General features: G+C 39.7%; 1 protein-coding gene across 12 annotated transcripts in view; it reads right to left on the bottom strand.

Annotated features, from left to right (window-relative positions):
* Positions 1-2646: 2646 nt before the first annotated feature.
* Positions 2647-17937, bottom strand: part of MAPK10 (mitogen-activated protein kinase 10) — a 146871-nt gene continuing 131580 nt past the window's right edge. For 11 of the 12 annotated variants that reach the window (XM_085058134.1, XM_085058136.1, XM_085058142.1 and 8 more), the window contains 3 exons: positions 15793-15856; positions 15225-15302; positions 2647-10115 (listed from right to left, as the gene is read on the bottom strand). In XM_085058134.1, coding sequence (XP_084914260.1) covers positions 9973-10115; positions 15225-15302; positions 15793-15856 — 285 coding nt within the window. In that variant the 3' untranslated portion in view covers positions 2647-9972. Of the gene's footprint in view, positions 10121-15224; positions 15303-15792; positions 15857-17937 lie in introns of all 12 variants that reach the window. The other variant, XM_085058146.1, reaches the window with a different exon arrangement.

Genomic DNA, 17937 nt, shown 5'->3' with positions numbered 1-17937 from the left:
GAAGATGGACGTGGGGGAGTCACATCTAACAGCACCCTGTGGTGACATACCTCCAGGACATTCACTGTTGGCACTGTAGGATAGGATAATTATTCATGTTAAAAAATAAGAAAATAATAAAATGAACATTTATTCTAGCTGTGATTTAACGTTCTGATGATACACTTAAAACATATCATTTTCCTTCTAAGATGATGCAACTGAACTGAAAAGATAAGACTATTCCAAGAGCACAGATATCATCTAGAGAATGCTGACCACAAATCCATCAAAGACATAAATGTATCTTCCAAAACAAAAAATTCCAGAGGTAATCTTTCTGAATATTTGTTGATGGCAAATCGAGACTCAAAGACATTTTCTTAGTATCTGCCATCAATTTTTTAATTACTAATAACTTAATCTTGTAACATCAGACATGTCTTTGCCTAGCTGGGGTTAACAGCAGAAAGGGGTCTTTGCACAGCTTTTTACCTCATCTACACCTTAAGCCATTAACTGTTCTGGAAAACAGAAAGGGTATTTTTGTTGCATTGGCTACTTCTTTGTAATTTCTGCCTCCTGAGTTCGTAAGTATCAAAAATAATTTCCCTTACTCTCCACTGATAGATGTGGAGTAAAGTAGGGAATAAATTCGCACATTTTAAATTTAGCCTGGAGGAATGTTACATGCCCCCATTGATAGTGCCAGGCTTATGATGCAAGAAATGCTAAAATCTTCCAGACAGCAACAACCAACCATTTCCCATAATGGGACAAACTTAACAAAAGCCCCAGTCTATCCATTAAATAGATATATTCAGAATGAGAGCTATTTTATCCAGCATCCTGATTTCTGTTTCATATATAAGTGTTCCTGGAATGGGAACAGAGCATTGTGTGGAAGCATCAGGAGACAAACAACACTTACTCCTTCCCAGCAGTCAATTTCAAAACAAGACGAATACATTAGGAAATTGGAATTAGTTTACCAGCTAAACTTTCTCCCTGGCTCCTTACTCCATACTGACAATCATGTTTTCTTGGAGGCAGAGCAGTTTTGCAATTCAGGCGCTCAGCTATGCCATTAACAGAGGGGCTGGGAGAATGCACTGAAAAGCAACGTGAGGTAAGTCTCTGTCTGTATGTGCTTGAAGAGAGTCCCAGCCACGGGGCAGGGAATGGAGCCTGCAGAATCATCAGCACATGGAAATAATAAAAACCGAGCAGCCTTCAGCAGAGGGTTACACTGGAGAAGCACAACCTCACCTCTGCCATCACAGCAGAGAACAAGTCCCACGTGCAGATGGCACAGCACACTCACCGTGAGGCACTGCGGCCTGGGCTCGGCTCACCCAGACGGGCCTCACAGCACCATGGCCAACGCTCTCTGCCTTGAGCTCAGGCTTGTTCACTGACCTTCATCCTGCTGCTTTGCCTCCAGCAGAGAGGGAGTGGGGTTAGCAGAGGCACTTTGATCTCCTTCCACACAGCCGATGCCATCAACGTGCTGCAGCCCTCAGCGTGCCACACGCAGGCCCTGCACCGCCTGTGAGGTGTCCAGGCCAGCACACGAGCTTGTGGGAGCTAAATGCCTTCAGATCTGCATTCAGTGATGTATAAATCACTGAAATACAGCCAGAAAAATCCTGACACTGAAAAGGGCAAACCTCTCAAAAAAAAACCCCCAACTCTTCAATTGTTTCAAAAGGTACCCAGTAAAACAAAACAGCTGATCCTGATATGAAATGGGTCCCCCCGTTTTGCAGCAAGAATCACAAAGCAAAATTACCCAGGCACTGCAAATCAGAGGTTGCCAATAGATGGTGCAGAGATGCCAATCTCTGCATATAGAAACTGGGAGAAAAATAGCAAGGCAAAACAAGAGTACTACTGTACTCCTGTTAGCTTGAAATGACACTCAAGTACCAACAACTGTAAGAATTTCTTTCCTTACAGTTCTTACAAGGTGCTTTAATTCATCTTTTTCTGCAGCTGCCACCTTAAAATTGTTTTGACAGAAGGTTGCTTGTGGTTTTAATTTTAATCTCTAGAAATGATAAATCCACATATAAAAATGTCCTTTGTGTTTTATGATTTGACTTGCTTGGAAATGTTATGGACATAGATAACTTGTGCTATAATTGGAAAAATCAGCAATGTTTTCCAGATGATAGCACCTCACCTATTTTTCATCTAGAGTAAAGTGTTTCCAACTTTGTGAAAAATCAGTCTCCAGATAGTAACTCTGCAATTGGTATGATGGTTTAGGCATTGGTTTTTTTGTTTGTTTTTCTTCTGGGTTTGATTTGGCTTGATTTTTTTTTACATTTTCTAGTGGGGGAAAAGATGGGAGAAGTACTACCTTTTGCTTGGCAGATTTTCTTCATTCTGTCCAGTCATGTCACAATGACATTTGCCCCACCCCCTCCGATATTTTTGGGCAGTCAGCCAGAGGAATAGACTCCAATGCTACTAAAAGACAAAATGTCTGAGTCTCATATGTCTTAAGACACCTTTACATTTCTATAGTGCTGTAAATGCTTAAATGAAGCCCACCCAAAGCAGCACTGAATTCAATAATCCTGGCAGCATCCATGTGTTTACAGCTTTACCCGTGTCCCCAAGAGAGGGCTGGAGGAAAAGAAACAAGAAGCCAGGAGAGCCTGTAGGAACATACTTTCCACCTTCTTCATTGATACCCTTCATGCCATTCAAATAGACTCCGGAATACACTACTTTAATTAGCAAAGCTTGTTTTAAAGTAAACAACACAAACACTCCTTATAGGACAGTCACAGTCTCCCCTGCTAGACATACAGGCTTTTTGGCAAGATCACATTCAAACAGCATGAAATTCACCCCTGGGCATGGTCCCGAGAAGGCCCTTGCACGATTTTAACTTCCATTTAGCTGCTCTGGATAGGAGCAAGTGGTTTGTGGGATAAGGACAGTTTTCCTCCAAAAAAAAAGATGGTCCAAATCCACATCTGTAAAGATCAGCAGTTTTACCACTATAAGGTCATGAAGGTGTAATATAGGCGTCATGCATAGAGTACATACCATATTTCAATTGAGTCCTGTCCCTGAGTGACTTTGAGCCCCTGTGAAAGTACAACGCACAACATGCCTGCAATGGAGCCCTCGGTCGCTGTATTGGCTGCGTTGTGCTCTTTACTGGGAACACTGCAAAGTCATTCAACTGACAGGAGTCAAGACAGCAGTGAGAAGAGTATCCTCATGAGGAAGCTCTGACAGGATTCCTTTTGACACATGGGAGAACATGAGAGTCCCATCTTAGTTCAGTAATTGCTAAACAAACAGAAATCGGAAATCATTAATGCGACATTGACCCATAAAACATTGATCACTGAGGCCCTGTTCTCCCCTGTGCCACACACAGGGAACAACAGATGCTCAAAGTAAACAGGGTAAGAACAAAACAGTATGGAAATAATGTTGGTTCCTTAACAAATATCTTACTGTAGTCCATTTATGCTGACTGACACCGGTTGTTCTTTTCAGTTGTAACTGTGCAACAAAATCAGACATGTCTTATCTTCCAGTCTTGATACTGAGCTGTTGCTGCTGTTGATTTTCTTTTGTTGGTCAAGTTTTTTCACTTTTTTTTTCTTTTTTTCTTTTTCTTTTTTTCTTTTTTTTTTCTTTGTTTACATCTACGTTTATCAACACTGATACATTACAGATCTTGTTAGTTATACTTTGAAGTCTGATCATGCAGAACTACAGGCAGGTGCAACTTAGATCTTATTACAGGATGGACATGGCAAGGTGAACAGTTGTTTTCGCTAGTTAAGATCTGGAGCTTTGTTACTGTTGTGGCTTAATGTATACTGGCCATAAGTCCCACTTACCCAATTTACTAAATATACATGATTCTATATATACACTGAAACTTCCAGCACCCTCCTTTATCAGCATGAGACTGACTCAGGAGAAGGTCAGAGGTCAACCATATTTAGGCAAAGAGCGGCCTTATTGTAAAAGATTTTAACAGAAAGAGCATTTTGGATTATTACATATTAGTTACAGAGGAAAGAAAAAAAATAAATCCATACAACTATTTACATTATAAATATCTTGCTTTCCAGAAGACAAGAATGGCCCTGTTCAGTGAAAATTAGCAAAAGAGACCTGTCTGAAATGATAAGCATGATAAGGATACATTTCTTTCCCAAACTGACTGTGTCTTCCTACATCATGTGCTTTTCAGCTTTTCCCTCTCAGGTAAAAAGGCACCATTAGCCTCAGTTGAAGTTTTTCCACATTCTTTTGTCGAATCAAACCCTCTTTAAAACTCAAACTTGCCATAGGTCAATGAGCCTGAACATGCATTAAGTTAAACATTTCACCTCTTGCAATCAATAGTTGATTAAAAAACCCAAACAACAAAAAGGAAAAAAAAAATCAGGCCACACTGGCAAGTTCCTAATACACTAAGCATATTCCACTAAATTCCACTGGACAGGTCTGTTTTCCAGCTCATTGGTGAAGATGACACATTCACCATTCCCCTGCATCCCCCAAGCATCTTACTAATTAGGACATTACATACTAATATAAGATTTAACTACTGCACAATGATTTTCTTTGTGTGTGTGTGTGTGTGTGTGTGTGTGTGTGTGTGTTTGTGTGTGCAAAAAATCACCTCGAGCTTGCAATTAGTTAACTCTGTCCTTTGTAAAGTAGTGGAAGTTCAAATAAGCACAGCCATCAGATTCTTGAAGATGTGTGATTATGTTACAATTCCTCTCTTTATCCACACTGAGAACTTGGATCAAGCATGAGAAGAACAGAGGTTCTAAAAATCCATATGTACACCCTCTCTTCCCTACACATACATACAGAAGCAAAGAAAAAGAAAACCCTAAACATAAATTAAACCTCTAGCTCAGACTTTTAAAAGAAAACAAATTGCTCCCTGCAGGTTTTCTTTCCTATTGCTCTCCCTGGAAGCACAGAGTTTGTTGCAAAATGCCCTTTTGGTTTGTTTGGTTGGTTTTGCATGTTTGAATGCACACAAAATTTTACACTCTCAATAAGTATGAAGGAAGAATTATAAATAGATCCAAATGAATAGAAATAAATAGATCTGAAATGAATATAATTTTTGATCCTTTGAAATACTGTGAAGCTTGCAATATAAATCATAGCATTGGTTACTAGAAATTATTTTGAATTAAAATATTCCAACTCCATTTTACAATAATTTCAGGATACTCAATACACCTTTTTAATAAAAAATTTGGGAAATCTGCTAAAAGTGACTCTCTCAAGCAGTTCTGAAAGCTCGTATTAGCATCTTTTTCATGAGAAGATAAGTTGGTTGAAAAGACATCACTGGTGCTTAGTGACAAATTTAGAATACAATCCAAATCAGTTTAGTAGCACTACTTTGGGAAATTCCTTAAAGGCACTGCAACAGGTCTAATTTCTTCAGTATTGTTATCCCAGACTTGGAAGGTAAAGCAAGATATATGAAGATAAAGCAATATATATGAAGACAAAGCAATATATTTGAACTGAATTGCTTATAAATTTGGAAGAATGGCATAGTGACACGATAATCTGTCCTGTATAACCTTCAGAGGCCAATGTTATGCAGGAACTGGTGATTTCCAGAGGAAAACCATCAGTGCATGAGGGCTTAGAAAACCTGATTGGGCATTCTATAGCTTTGTTGAGTTTTGGTTTTTGGTTTTGTTTGGTTTTTGGGTTTTTTGACACACTACCATGCTTGCTCTCTAATTTAAGTCTGTTTTCTGTAGTTGCTATCTACTTGTGCCATGGAATTCTGTATGGGAGGGGGGAACATCAACCACATTACAATTCACATAAATCACTGTGACCAACTGAAATACCTGAACTCTCTGAAGATACATTGTAATGGAACATAGTCAAAACTCACAAGATACTATTCCAGCTACCAAGTCAGTATCTAAAGACTGTTTCCAAAAAATTACCAAAAATTTTGGATTGAAAAACATATAAAACCATGCATCAACTTGTAGTAAATCAATACCTCATCCTCATTTAAACTCAGCAATGAGAAAGAAAAGGAAGGAAGGGTCTTTTCAATGATGTTCTGGCTTTTTTTTTTCCCCTCATACTATCCCAAAATTCTCCACCTGAAAAAAAAGCAGGGATTTTTCAGAATTTTTGCAGAATTTTTCCTCTCTACCTTCTCAATGCAGCTAGTGCTCTGAGCAGTCACTGATATTTAATGCTCCTGCCATTCTCCTCACCCTGCTGATGCCTATATATACATGACTTAGGTAAGCCACTTAGGACAGAATTTCCTTGGGTATTGAGGCACTTATGATGCCAAGGGGCTCTTAGGTATATTTTCAGAAATGCCAAGGTGTCCAGCTGCCATTCAGGATGGTGTAAGTTATTCCGCTTCCGGTACAGCCTCTCTGATTGCCCTTTTGGTGCCTAAATACCTTGGAACATCTGTCATAGATCTCTGGCTTCCCAATTTCCTTCACTTCTGCAGTGCTGGCAATTATGCTTATAACTGCAGACCTCAGGGAATTAAGTGAAAATTGTTGCCCAAGTACTGTATCTAATAATATTTGAAACAGAAGTGGGTTTAAAAGATCAATGGCAAAAATAAGAAAAGCAGCTATCATTATCAAGCTGAACAAAATTTTGGAATTAAGGGGAACAGACTTGAAGAGGAGGGTATCAAAATTTCTAGAATCAGGAAAGAAAATGGTTTCCTTTAAGACAGCTTCAGAACATCATCACTACAATCCTGTATTCAAGAGTGCATGTGTTGTTGTAAGGTATCAGCTGACAGCACCAAATTCCTTGCTCAAATCTAAACAAAGGATGCTATTCCTGCCTGATGGTTGCTACTTCAGTTTGGACATACAAGGACCAGAATTTTAAAGAACTAATGCTTTTCTTCATTGATGGCTTTTTTTTTTTTTTCTAGTGTCCAATGTGGACAGCTCCAAGTCTCCTCCCCCAGACAGAGCTTCTCATGAAGGAGAGTAATTTGAGGACAAAAAGAGATGCAGTAATTCTTTCAGGCCCCATTTCAGCAAGGCACTTAAGCACATGCTGATGTCGATCACTGCTGAGCAAAGGACAAAAGCACATGCTAGTTAAACTTTTGTAAGCATCCTACAGTCTCCATGAGATGTTTGAACAAGCACTGGTGCTTAGAATCAGGGAATAAAGCTGTGTAACTTTGTGTTGTGAGTTCATTCAGCGCTGACTGGAGGACAGCTGCTCTGGTGACTGCTTCTCCACCCTGCACTCATGAACCCAAACAAGACTGAATTATACCACGGGACTAAGAGTACAGTTTTTGGCTTCAATAGATGAAACATGGGAGGTCTGCAAGTCTCCATCTACTACAAATGGCTTCCCTACTATTGCCTATGCCACATCTCCATAATATCACTGGCAATGGACTGGAATTACTCCAAGTTCCTACAGTCTACACTGATGGTATTTTTGCAGTTTGTCTTACATAGAGCATTACTTCCATGAGACTTTGTTTAGTTTTGTTTAAATACTACACCCAAATGGTGCACAATAAGGAATGTAAAGTAAATACTAGTTACCTGAATATTATTACTATGTATCTAAGGTGAATTCAATCTGAAGGTGATATATTTAATTATTGCTAAGAAGTCACCCTTGGTGTTATTGCCTACATACCTACCGAGCTTTGCCGAAAGGTTTTTCAATACTTTTATGATCATCGGCTTTGGAGTGAGAGTTACATCACTCAATCATGACCTGATGTTTCATGGCTTAAGAGAGAATATTGCTAAATATATTTAGCAGTAGTAAATTATTGCTTTTAAAATTACTGCTCTGAGTTTTTAGAACATTACCAACCTAATTTTATTCTCAAAAAAATTTTTGATAAAAATCTACCAAAAATATAACCAGGGAAAAAAACCCCACTTCCTACACCAATTCCGATACAGCTCAGACTTACCAAGTCTGATTTTATTTTACATCCTCTTAATTTTTATCTCCTCTCCTCCCCACCCTGGAGAGAAGTCTTACTTTTCTTCCCTTTGAACAAAATCTGGCTTGATACTCAATTTTTTTTCCTACCACAGAGTGGCAGGCTTGTAAGCCACCCAGTGGAATAGTTCTATTTTGGTAGAGTTTTGAATACAAAAGAATTAGTGAATTTAAAATATCCACTAACATAGTCTAAACAGTTTCTCTCTCTGACATTTGGAAAAGCATTAGAGTAGGATTTAGCTCATTTCAGATTACAGAGCACACTTTGGTACAAGGACAGATGACTCGGATTTAATTTCCAACTCAAATGATGATGACCTTGCAGTGGAAAATGCCAATTACTGTTTTGGCTGCAAAAACATTCAGTTGATCTGAAATTCTGTGTGGAGTTTTGTCATTCTCTAATTAAAACACTTGCTATTACTTACCATGGGAAATCCTGTGTTTTATTACCTGGTAAATTCAATTTGATATTCAGTCATTGTTGGGTTCTTCAGAACTTGTCCAAACTGCCCAAGACCCCTGGCTGCGACCCTTCCAGTCCAGCGCATGAGCTGATTGATAACCTTGGCTATTAGAATATAGGAAAACTAGACCCATGCACTCTGTGGTTCTTTTCCATATAACACAGCTGTTAAAACTTCCTTGGGAGTCCAATGATTTGTCATGAGGAAATAAACAGCCAAAAGCACCCAGAGAAGGCCTGTTCTCTAAGTAGCAGAAGTGCCTGCAAGGGAATGATTAAAAGGGAAAACAATCTCTAAGCTGCAAATATACACTGAGAGGGAGTGGGCTGAAAATATCCTTTCTCTATCTAACCAAGTAAAGATCTAGACATAAGATAAAAACAAGTTGTTGCATGTCCTTTTGATCATAATCTGCCCATTCCCCAACCCTGTCATACCCTCTAATTTACAAACATACATGTAATTCAAAATAGCGAGCCTATCTATGACCTAAGATGATAACGCACTTAACACTGACAGAAAAATGTTGCTTACTGATATCTTTCTGGGCTTAGACATGCATAGAAACCCTTCATTCTTGTTCCCTGTAGCTTGCAAAGATACATGTGCTTCCTTCTAACCCAGTCTTAGCTTGGCATATCTGCTCTAAAAATCAGAACAACAAGTCTTAACATTCACAAACTAACATTTTTCTATGAAGCTCTGTGGCTTCTTCTTTCAATAAAACTGGTTATTATTTCAAAATATATATACAACTCTCAGCAGAAATTTGGTGCTACATCTTCAAGTGTCTGAGGGAGCCACAGTTCTATGTGGTTATTTACACTTCCACAAGTCCTCATACAGTATATGCAACCTCATCAATGAGCAAACAGATAGAATATGTACTGGTAATTTCCCATATGTAGTTATGCAGTTCACCTGGAATGGGCCATTTCTAGCTGCAGAGTGCACACTAAGTGCCTGTGCAGATGTGCAGGCACACAGCTGCATGTACTGCCAGGATTCTGTTGGCACGTGTGTGTATGGGCTGTTTGTGTATGAGGAAAAATGCATGGAGATCCCTCTCTGCCTCACTGTGCAGACGGCAGAACAGAGAGAGTGAAGGCAGACACACACTCATATGATGGAGAGTGGCTACTGCACACCTTGTCATGCCAGTGTGAAAAAGACTGTTGCAGGTTGCTGGTTTTGCAGCCATTCATTTTACATCTTGTGGAGAGGGGGGTAAAAAAAGGATTTTTCAGTTCCTTTTTTTTTTCCCCCAGTAAGCATCACTGGAAGAAGACCAAAGCAGAGCAACTATAAGTTAAATATACACTTGAGCTTAGCTGCATTACATAACTTTGTAGGAGAAGCAGGCTGAAAAGATTTTTTGTTTGTTTGTTTGTTTTGCTTAACTCTTTGTATTTTATTTCTCTTTCTTTTCATCTCTTAGCTCCCGTTAATTTTTTCCTCCTAGGTTCCATCATCCTCTGAAGAACGCTGGGTTTCGCAGGCAGGCGGCTAGTCACCTGCAACAACCGAGGGGTCCCGCAGAAGCTTCCAGGCTGCTGTCTGTGTCAGACGCCAGGGTTTGATCCGTGGACATGGATGAGATGTCGTTGACAGATGAGGATGGAGGGAGGCTCTCACTGCTGTTCACTGCTGCACCTGTGCTACGAAAACGAACACCAACGTGATTAAACCTGAAACCACAGAGTTTGTCGCGTGTTAAAAAGCAAAGGGTGCTTACCTTGTGGCAAAAGGCATGGGATAACACAGACCATTTTACACAGAGGCAAATGTTAGCAGAAAATGGGCCATACAAACTTTAGACGTGGGATGATATTAAATATCTTACCAGGAAATTCTCTCCCTCAACAGTCTGCTTTGGAAAGTTATAGCTCATGCAGTGCTTGTCACCCCCCTTCGTTCTAGCCTTCTTAGAGTTCCCAAACACCCAACAGTCAGAGGCATGCTAGGATCATACAATGCGTGATCAAAACAAAACCAGACCCAACCTATTCCTCCATATTCTTCTCGTAAAATTCCAGTTTTCTTATCAACAGTCTAATAGAGTGGGTGGGATCAAATCACCCAGTGGCAATGCAGGGTGGTATCTTTCCCTTAGCTAAGGACGAGGTGACTAAGCCCAGGATGTCAGTTGTGACTGTATTTTTGTACATTCAAGTTCACCTTGCCTCTCTAAACTTAAGACTGTTCCAGATATTGTGCAAAAAAAAATCACTTTGACTTTATGAAATGGAGAATGAACCTTCTTGAGATTATCATTAATGCAACTGAACATTTAGCACATCCCTGAATATTATCAGAAATTATCAGTCCTATAAATTCAGATACCTGAATGACAAATACAGAACCATATAAAGAATGTATTTGTCATGCATCTATGACTGCTCAACTGTGACTGGTCATTAACCCCAGCTCGAACTAAAGTTCTCAGTGTAGCAAAAAACTGATTGGTATTTTTTCTTTCCACTGAACTTTCAGGTGATGAGTTTTCTTGAGGTCTTTATACCAAAATTATCACTGTCTTCAGTTTGAGAGTGATAAATTATTTTTTATTACATATTCATGACAATAAAATGTGTAATTTTGTACGATCTTGCATAGCTAGAAATTACAGCTAGTCAGGTGACACAGGTCTTTGTTCTGCAGATAGATGCCATTTCATTCTTATGTCTGAAAAGTTATCTCAGCCAACTTTCACAGGCTTTCATTTCCACAGAATGACTAGAAATTATTACCTGTTGTCTAGTAAAACTAAAAAAACTCACATATTCCTCAGAGATTAATAGCCATCTCTATAGCCTAGGCAAAATATATGATGCTATGAGCAAAAGGAAAGGATGTCAGTCACTCTCCAGTTTGCAATAAAAACATTACTTTGAGAAAACAAGCCACCATACCATACCTCCAACCACTATGCTATATTCCTCAACTTTTTCTTCTCTTTAAACACATCCACTGTAAATATGCACAGAGACAGATATGCTCACATTCAGAGCTGCAGATGGGAACTGCTTTCTGCTGTTCTAGTAGTATATTATGGCATCAGAACCTGTCTTAAATTAATTTACTCTCCCGATACATTTGTAAAATAAAATAGTTAATTTTGTAAGTGCTGCAAAAAGACAGAGCAGCCTTAACAACTGACTGACTGGTGACGGCAGACAGCAATCATCCATCTTCTCTGCCAGAAAATGTATTTTTCAAAGGGTTATTTGCATGTACTTCATCATCCAGTACAATACTATTACTTCATGTTTACATGTTATTTAATCATGTGGCATTTTACTTATGAAAATACTAATCAGTTAAGACAAGTGCATTTATGTATAGTCAAAATATGACTGAATTCATTTATATTAATGACTAGACAATATATTACTTTTCTAAATGTTTACCATGCTGGGCAGAGGCCTGCCAGTAAGTCATGGATACTGTCACCAGAATCAAATGGAAAGAATTCCAGTAGGTTCAAATAACTTTTGATCAAACTGTTGCTGTGCAACTTTCTTTGAAGAACATGCACTCAACTTAGCTAGGCAAAATAACTGAAGAAATAGCTGCAGAAATTGTAGAGGTGAAGATCTGTCTCATTCAGCAACCACTGAATTCAAAAACCCTGCTATGTTCTTTTCAGCAAGTATCAACGCAGCCCATAAGTTTCTGGAAATTGCATTTTTATGGCTGTTCCTAGCTTTCAGCACAATTCCACATGACACAATACACAGACATGTTAGTGGCTGCTGCAGTCCCAAAGTGCCCAGACTCCCAGAGTATCCACAAGAACAAATGAAACCACACTAAACCTCAATGACAGAATCAAAGAGCTCAGCAGCACAAAGCAGCACTTGGGCAGTAACGCTCAGAATCCCAAACAAAAGCTGTCCTAGTCAGGAAGGAATGCTCCATTTGCTGCGCCCAGCACCTGCCTGGTGGTACAGCAGCTTGATCCTGGAGGGATGTGTGCCAGGTGAGACAGTGCAGATATGACAGAGCTGCACTCAGTACAGAAAAAGAGACCCATTTGTGAAGTTGCTGTTTGACAGGAAGCTTCTCACTGGCTGCAGGATTAAGAAAAAGTGCTAAAGCTTAGTGCAGGTGAGAAACAGTTCCTGGGATATGCTCCTGGCTCTGCAACTGACTTGACAGCTTCTCTTTTAAGCCATACTTCAGCTTCCATGCTGTAAAGCAGGGATTCCTTCCTCAGAGGGCTCCTGGGAAGCACTATTACATAGCACCAGTGGAAGTGCCTCTGAGATTTCAGCTGTGAAGTGGTACAGATTTGGGGGTTAAAAAGATGAAAGGAGAACTGCAGCTTTTGCTGTTTCCAAAAAAAAGCTCAGTGTCTGTCTTGGGGATTTTCTCAGCTTCTTGAAAATTGTGTAAATAGCGACTCTTGATATCGAGTGGCACAGTGCTTGGCAAGTCCATCAGCTGCTTAATTTAGAGTCTGCACAGGACAGAAGAGGGCTAGTAAGGGTGTCCAGTCGTTCCTGGGTGATGGCACCAAAACTGTCCAAAACCGACAGCAAGTAAAAGCCAGGAAAGGAAGAACAAAAGATCCATTTTCATCTAGAAAGGGAATGCTAAAAATAAGCTGCACTAAGATCTGTCACATTTACTAGAGTCCAGACCCAGAAAGGAGAAGACAGTTGAAAATATTACATATGAATCTACAGCTGGGTAGTGAAGGCTAGGGGGGAGTGTGAGAGGAGGTTAGATAGTATGGACAGAACTTATGTTTAATTCCAAAAAATCTACAGCCTGGTATTAAACTTTTTTTTTTTAAATAAGTAGTGCTGTTTGATAGTATCAGTCAGAAACACTTTTTTTGGACAGGCAGAAATAGCATCTGCTGGGAACAATTTTTGACATTGTTGATTTTGTTCACTGGACATGAGCTTTCTTGAAAACTCCTTGAAACAGGAAATTTCTCCCCGAACCTTATATGTTGTTCTAACCAATTCTTCACAAAACAAGAGATTGACATCCTGACATATAGGCAGTCTAAGTGGCTCTATCAGTGGGCAATTATTATCCCTAGTGCTGTCAGCTTCAGCAGTCTACCCCAAAACTCTGATCAAGTAATCATGGAAACTAATCTCCAGCTTGCTTGCTATGATTATTGATAGAGCACTAAATCTTAGCTTTCTGAATTCTTGCCAAGACAGCCAACTAATGAGTCATGTGTGTGTAGAGTCTCTCTCATTTTCCTTATGCTCCGAACTGCTGTTTTACCTCTTCCAGTATTTCATTCAGCTGAAAATTTAAGTCAGGCACACAAAGTGAAGAAAATCAGGAAATCTACTGAAACAGCCTTATCTGAGAGCAGTTTTTAAATATTTACTGAACTTGTTGGTGCCTAACATTCCAGAAACAGTCAAAGGGAAATAGCAGACGAAATGCAGGTAAAAAACCACTATTTTGTATGTTTGAAAATGTTTTACACAAAAAATAAAAACCTTCCACATAGGAAAAACAGAATATGAAATCAATAAAGAAATCCCTGGGTAATTAATTCCTCAAGCAAGCAATTAAAATGTTTCTTGATCATCAATCAGCCTGCAACCACAATTCTGCAAGGCAGAATGATTTAAGAATGAGGATTTATCAGATAATTGTTAGGGCCCCAGATTTCTTTGCAGTGGTGGCACCATAGTTCGCTAAATTAAAACTGTAAGATCTGTACTTTGTCTGCTACTTGGCAAGAACTCAGTGGATTGTTTCCAGTACATTACTTCATCCCTGTCAAAATCCAGGTGCAGGGCTTGTGCTCCAATATCACCACCCAGCATTTCATTAACTCCCTCCACTGTTGCCACGTTTCCCCTTGTCTTGTTGGTTACTAGCAATGCATTCTTGTTCTAACATTACCTTAGCTCAGCAGCAAGTGAAAAATCAGACTGGAAAAACAAAAGAACAACAACCAACCAAACAAACAAAACACTCACCAAAAAAACTCTCTAAAAATTTGCAGAGAACACCAAATTAAATGATTCTACTTCGAGGAAATGTAGTTTTACCCGTAAATGCTGCTGGAACACTGTGCTCAAAATCTGGGCACTTGAAGTCCTCCAGTGAAAGTGTACCTTCACAAATATGTATTTCTGTCTACTGGCAGTCACAGTTTGCATTCCTGTGAAAAGACTGTTGACGTGAATTTTCCTCATAAAAAATTTAGCTGTGATTTTTTTTGTGACGGGACTTTAAGAAGCAGTGGTTGAAGACAACTTTCTCACTGAAGTGTCATCAAACCTTGTCAGCCAGCTATTCTAATGTGATCAGACTTCTGAGAAGGTAGGCTATCAGATTAGTACCAGACACCTACATGGGGCTAGGGTGCAGGTCAGGTGTGCAGTGTTGTGTGTCCAACAGATTAATATGTGCTAACATCACCAATTTTGTTTGCATCGACTAGCAAAGGATTGGTTCAGTTATCCACCCACAAGCAGTGTGAAAATATCAGTGTGAGATAAAGCTCCACACTCACAGGAATATAACCTGGAACCACAGACCTTTCCGTAAACAAAACCTGGACAATTATCTCTCAAACAGCAGAAGACCATTTTTAAGTATTACCATGACACTGGAGTGCAGTTAATAAAGGTCAACCCATCAGAAGCACTGGATTTCATAAAAACTTCTTAACTGGCCTACACAACTGCAAGTGTAGCCTGAGTGCTTCAGCAATCTCCATTCTCTTTTTGTCAGTACAGAACACACATCAAAGTTATTCAATGGGCTGAGTACCTGAAGGAGAAGGCTGTCCTTTTACTACGCCATTTTTAGTCTTTTCTTCAGAATTCATTACTTCTTTGTAGATGAGTTCTGGAAGAGAGAATTGTACCAGTTACTAGCAGGGACCAGTGCCTGTGATCAGGAGCAAAGCAACCATCACAAAGTGCTGTAGCCCTGGCCTGGGTCTGTCCTGCCTTGTCTTCCCAAGTCTGAAAGCTCTACTTGCCTAAGACCTGACCTCTCCTCTCCTCTCTTCTCCTTTTGGAGCTGAATTGTAATAAATGGGATTCAACCAGAGCACAGGAATTGTTTAATGCTGCACTACCTAGAAGAGAAGCAGCACAATAATACAGCACTTTTTACTGTGGCTGAAATTCAGATGCATTGCCCTGCTGAACAATATTCTGTTCACCAGATGATACCCTCAGATTTCAGTGAAGCACTGGAGTCCACATCTCCTGTGGTAACATTAACCTATGTAGATAATGACAGCCTTCAGAACGTTTTTTATATTTTTGCTACATTTTTGCCATTTTTCCACTAAAATATCCCTTCCCATGCACTTCCAAACTGCAATTACCTTTCCATTCCTCGATTGTATGTTCCCTTTCATCCAGCTGTTTATCATATATTTGAGGAGGAGGCTGCAGGAAAGAAACAAAACAGTTTAGTCAATTGTCTGCTACATTGTAAATAATTTGGAGTAATTACTTAATTAAAGATAATTTCTCTTCTCCCTCTTTGCAATCCATCCTGTACATGCAAAAACACATGAAACACATTTTAATATTCAAGGGATTAACACTTCTGGAAGTCAAATCTCCTTGTAGAAGAAATTGGCATACTTCTCTGTTTTCCTTTCTTAAACAGGAGGCATAGCTGCAGTTGAAATAAAACTCATGGCAACAATGTCATTGTGCTTGTACTGAGCCCAGAAATTCCACACAAAAATTGTTTGCACCAGCAGAGAAGGGCTGTCAGAATACCAAACAAATACCCATCTTGATTAATTAGTAGTAACATTAACATATTAATTTTTAAGCTGCTCTTTAGACTTGTTGCTATACAAACTTCCCAAAATAGCTCTAATTTTTAAGTAACTCTTCCTGCCACGTTTTCTAACCCATATTCCAAATTCCCAAGTTTTCCAGTACATGTACTTTTAAGTAACGTTACTTATAACAGGAAGATTTTTTTTTTTTATTTTTTAAATTTTATTGTGTTTGTTTTAGTTGGTGGGAATGTCACACGACTGGCAGATCCTGCAATTTTCCTGAGACAAAGGCACCTGGAGTTTCAGGGAGCCTGAATACCTGCTTTCAGTGGGCAACTAAGCCATTTGTTCATTGCCTCTCCTGATGTTGGCTGCCAAATACAGCAGCCAAGCAAGGCAGAAGACTCTCCCCTCCTTCCTTCTACCAAGAAGTTTCAGCATCTGAGGTAAGAGTACCTTATGAAGATGGAAAGAAGATCTACAACACTTTTCTTGCTCATACGTATTTCCTCTGACTTTCATCTTGGGCACTTGCCGTTGTGTCCCTTCCAAAACATCCTCCTATTAAATGCACACTTCCCAAGCTGTTTTCTTGAGTCACTAAGAATTTAGAAATTTTGTCTCAGGACTCTTAACTCCATCAATCCATTAAGACATTTGCATACTACAAACACAACTGGAAATGTAACAGCTCAGTGACATGATATGGTTCAGAGAAATTACATGATAGCTGAACTGGACAAGTCCACTGAAAGCAAGAGAAATTTCCTCAGAGTGACATTTGTATCAGGGCTAAAGATAAGGGAATTAGGTGAAGTCATGGATTTCCAAGTCTCACGCCTGAGAAGGTGCTGGGGAAGGACAAACTATGAATTAAAGTGAGTGCCAGACCTCAGCAGGGGTACCTGAGCTGTATCAGCAAGGTAAGACTCAACCCTGTAAGAGTCTCCAAACCAATGCAGCTGTTCCTTATTCAGCATAACAACTCAGTCCTTTCCAGTGAGTCTTGATGCCACCAAGATTGGTGCAGCCTTCATGGGGACTCCATGTTTCTGCTGGTGGTGTTGCCAGAGATCTGTATGCTAAAAGAGTAAGGGTGATCCTCACCATTGACCAGTGGGATGGGACAAGTAAGATCCACTCCTCCAGCTGAGCCTGCTGGACTCCTGCTCAGCCACTCAGCCAGCTGTGGAGCAGGCATTTCCCACTGGGAAAGCAAAGACAGCTGGCCAAGACAAGGAAATTGGGGACTAGGAATTTACAGGAGCAGCAGGGGAGGCATTTGGTTGAGCTGCAGGTGAGCCACAGTGACACAACCACCTCTTCTCTGCCAGGTGCAAAGGAAACAGGCAAACCAAGTTGGACAAGAAAATCTTGGAAGTACATTTCTCTCTAAAAGCTTCAGGGAGAGGCCTATGAAAAACAACAGCAGGGGTAAAATTGCTTCTACCAAGTATAAACACTCTTTTTACACCTTCCACAGAAAAACTTGTATTTCTCCCCCAGACACAAATAAGAGGAAAGATTCCTTCACTACTTCAATTCCTAAACACAAACTGCAGAATCAAAAGGAGCGAGTGATCAGATGCACATACCTGTTCTCAATTCACACAACCACAGAATCTTTGGCTTATATCTCTTCTAATTTACTTCAGCTACATCTTAAGCTGGGGTAATTGGCTAACAGGCAACAAAAAATTCAGTAGTAATCATTGCCTAGATGAACACAGT

The sequence above is a fragment of the Lichenostomus cassidix genome, chromosome 4 (genome assembly GCF_008360975.1).
Source record: "Lichenostomus cassidix isolate B80296 chromosome 4, HeHo_3.0, whole genome shotgun sequence".
Classification (NCBI taxonomy): domain Eukaryota; kingdom Metazoa; phylum Chordata; class Aves; order Passeriformes; family Meliphagidae; genus Lichenostomus; species Lichenostomus cassidix.
The sequence above is the reverse complement of the archived record's forward strand: the minus strand, read 5'-3'. Positions and strand labels throughout refer to the sequence as shown.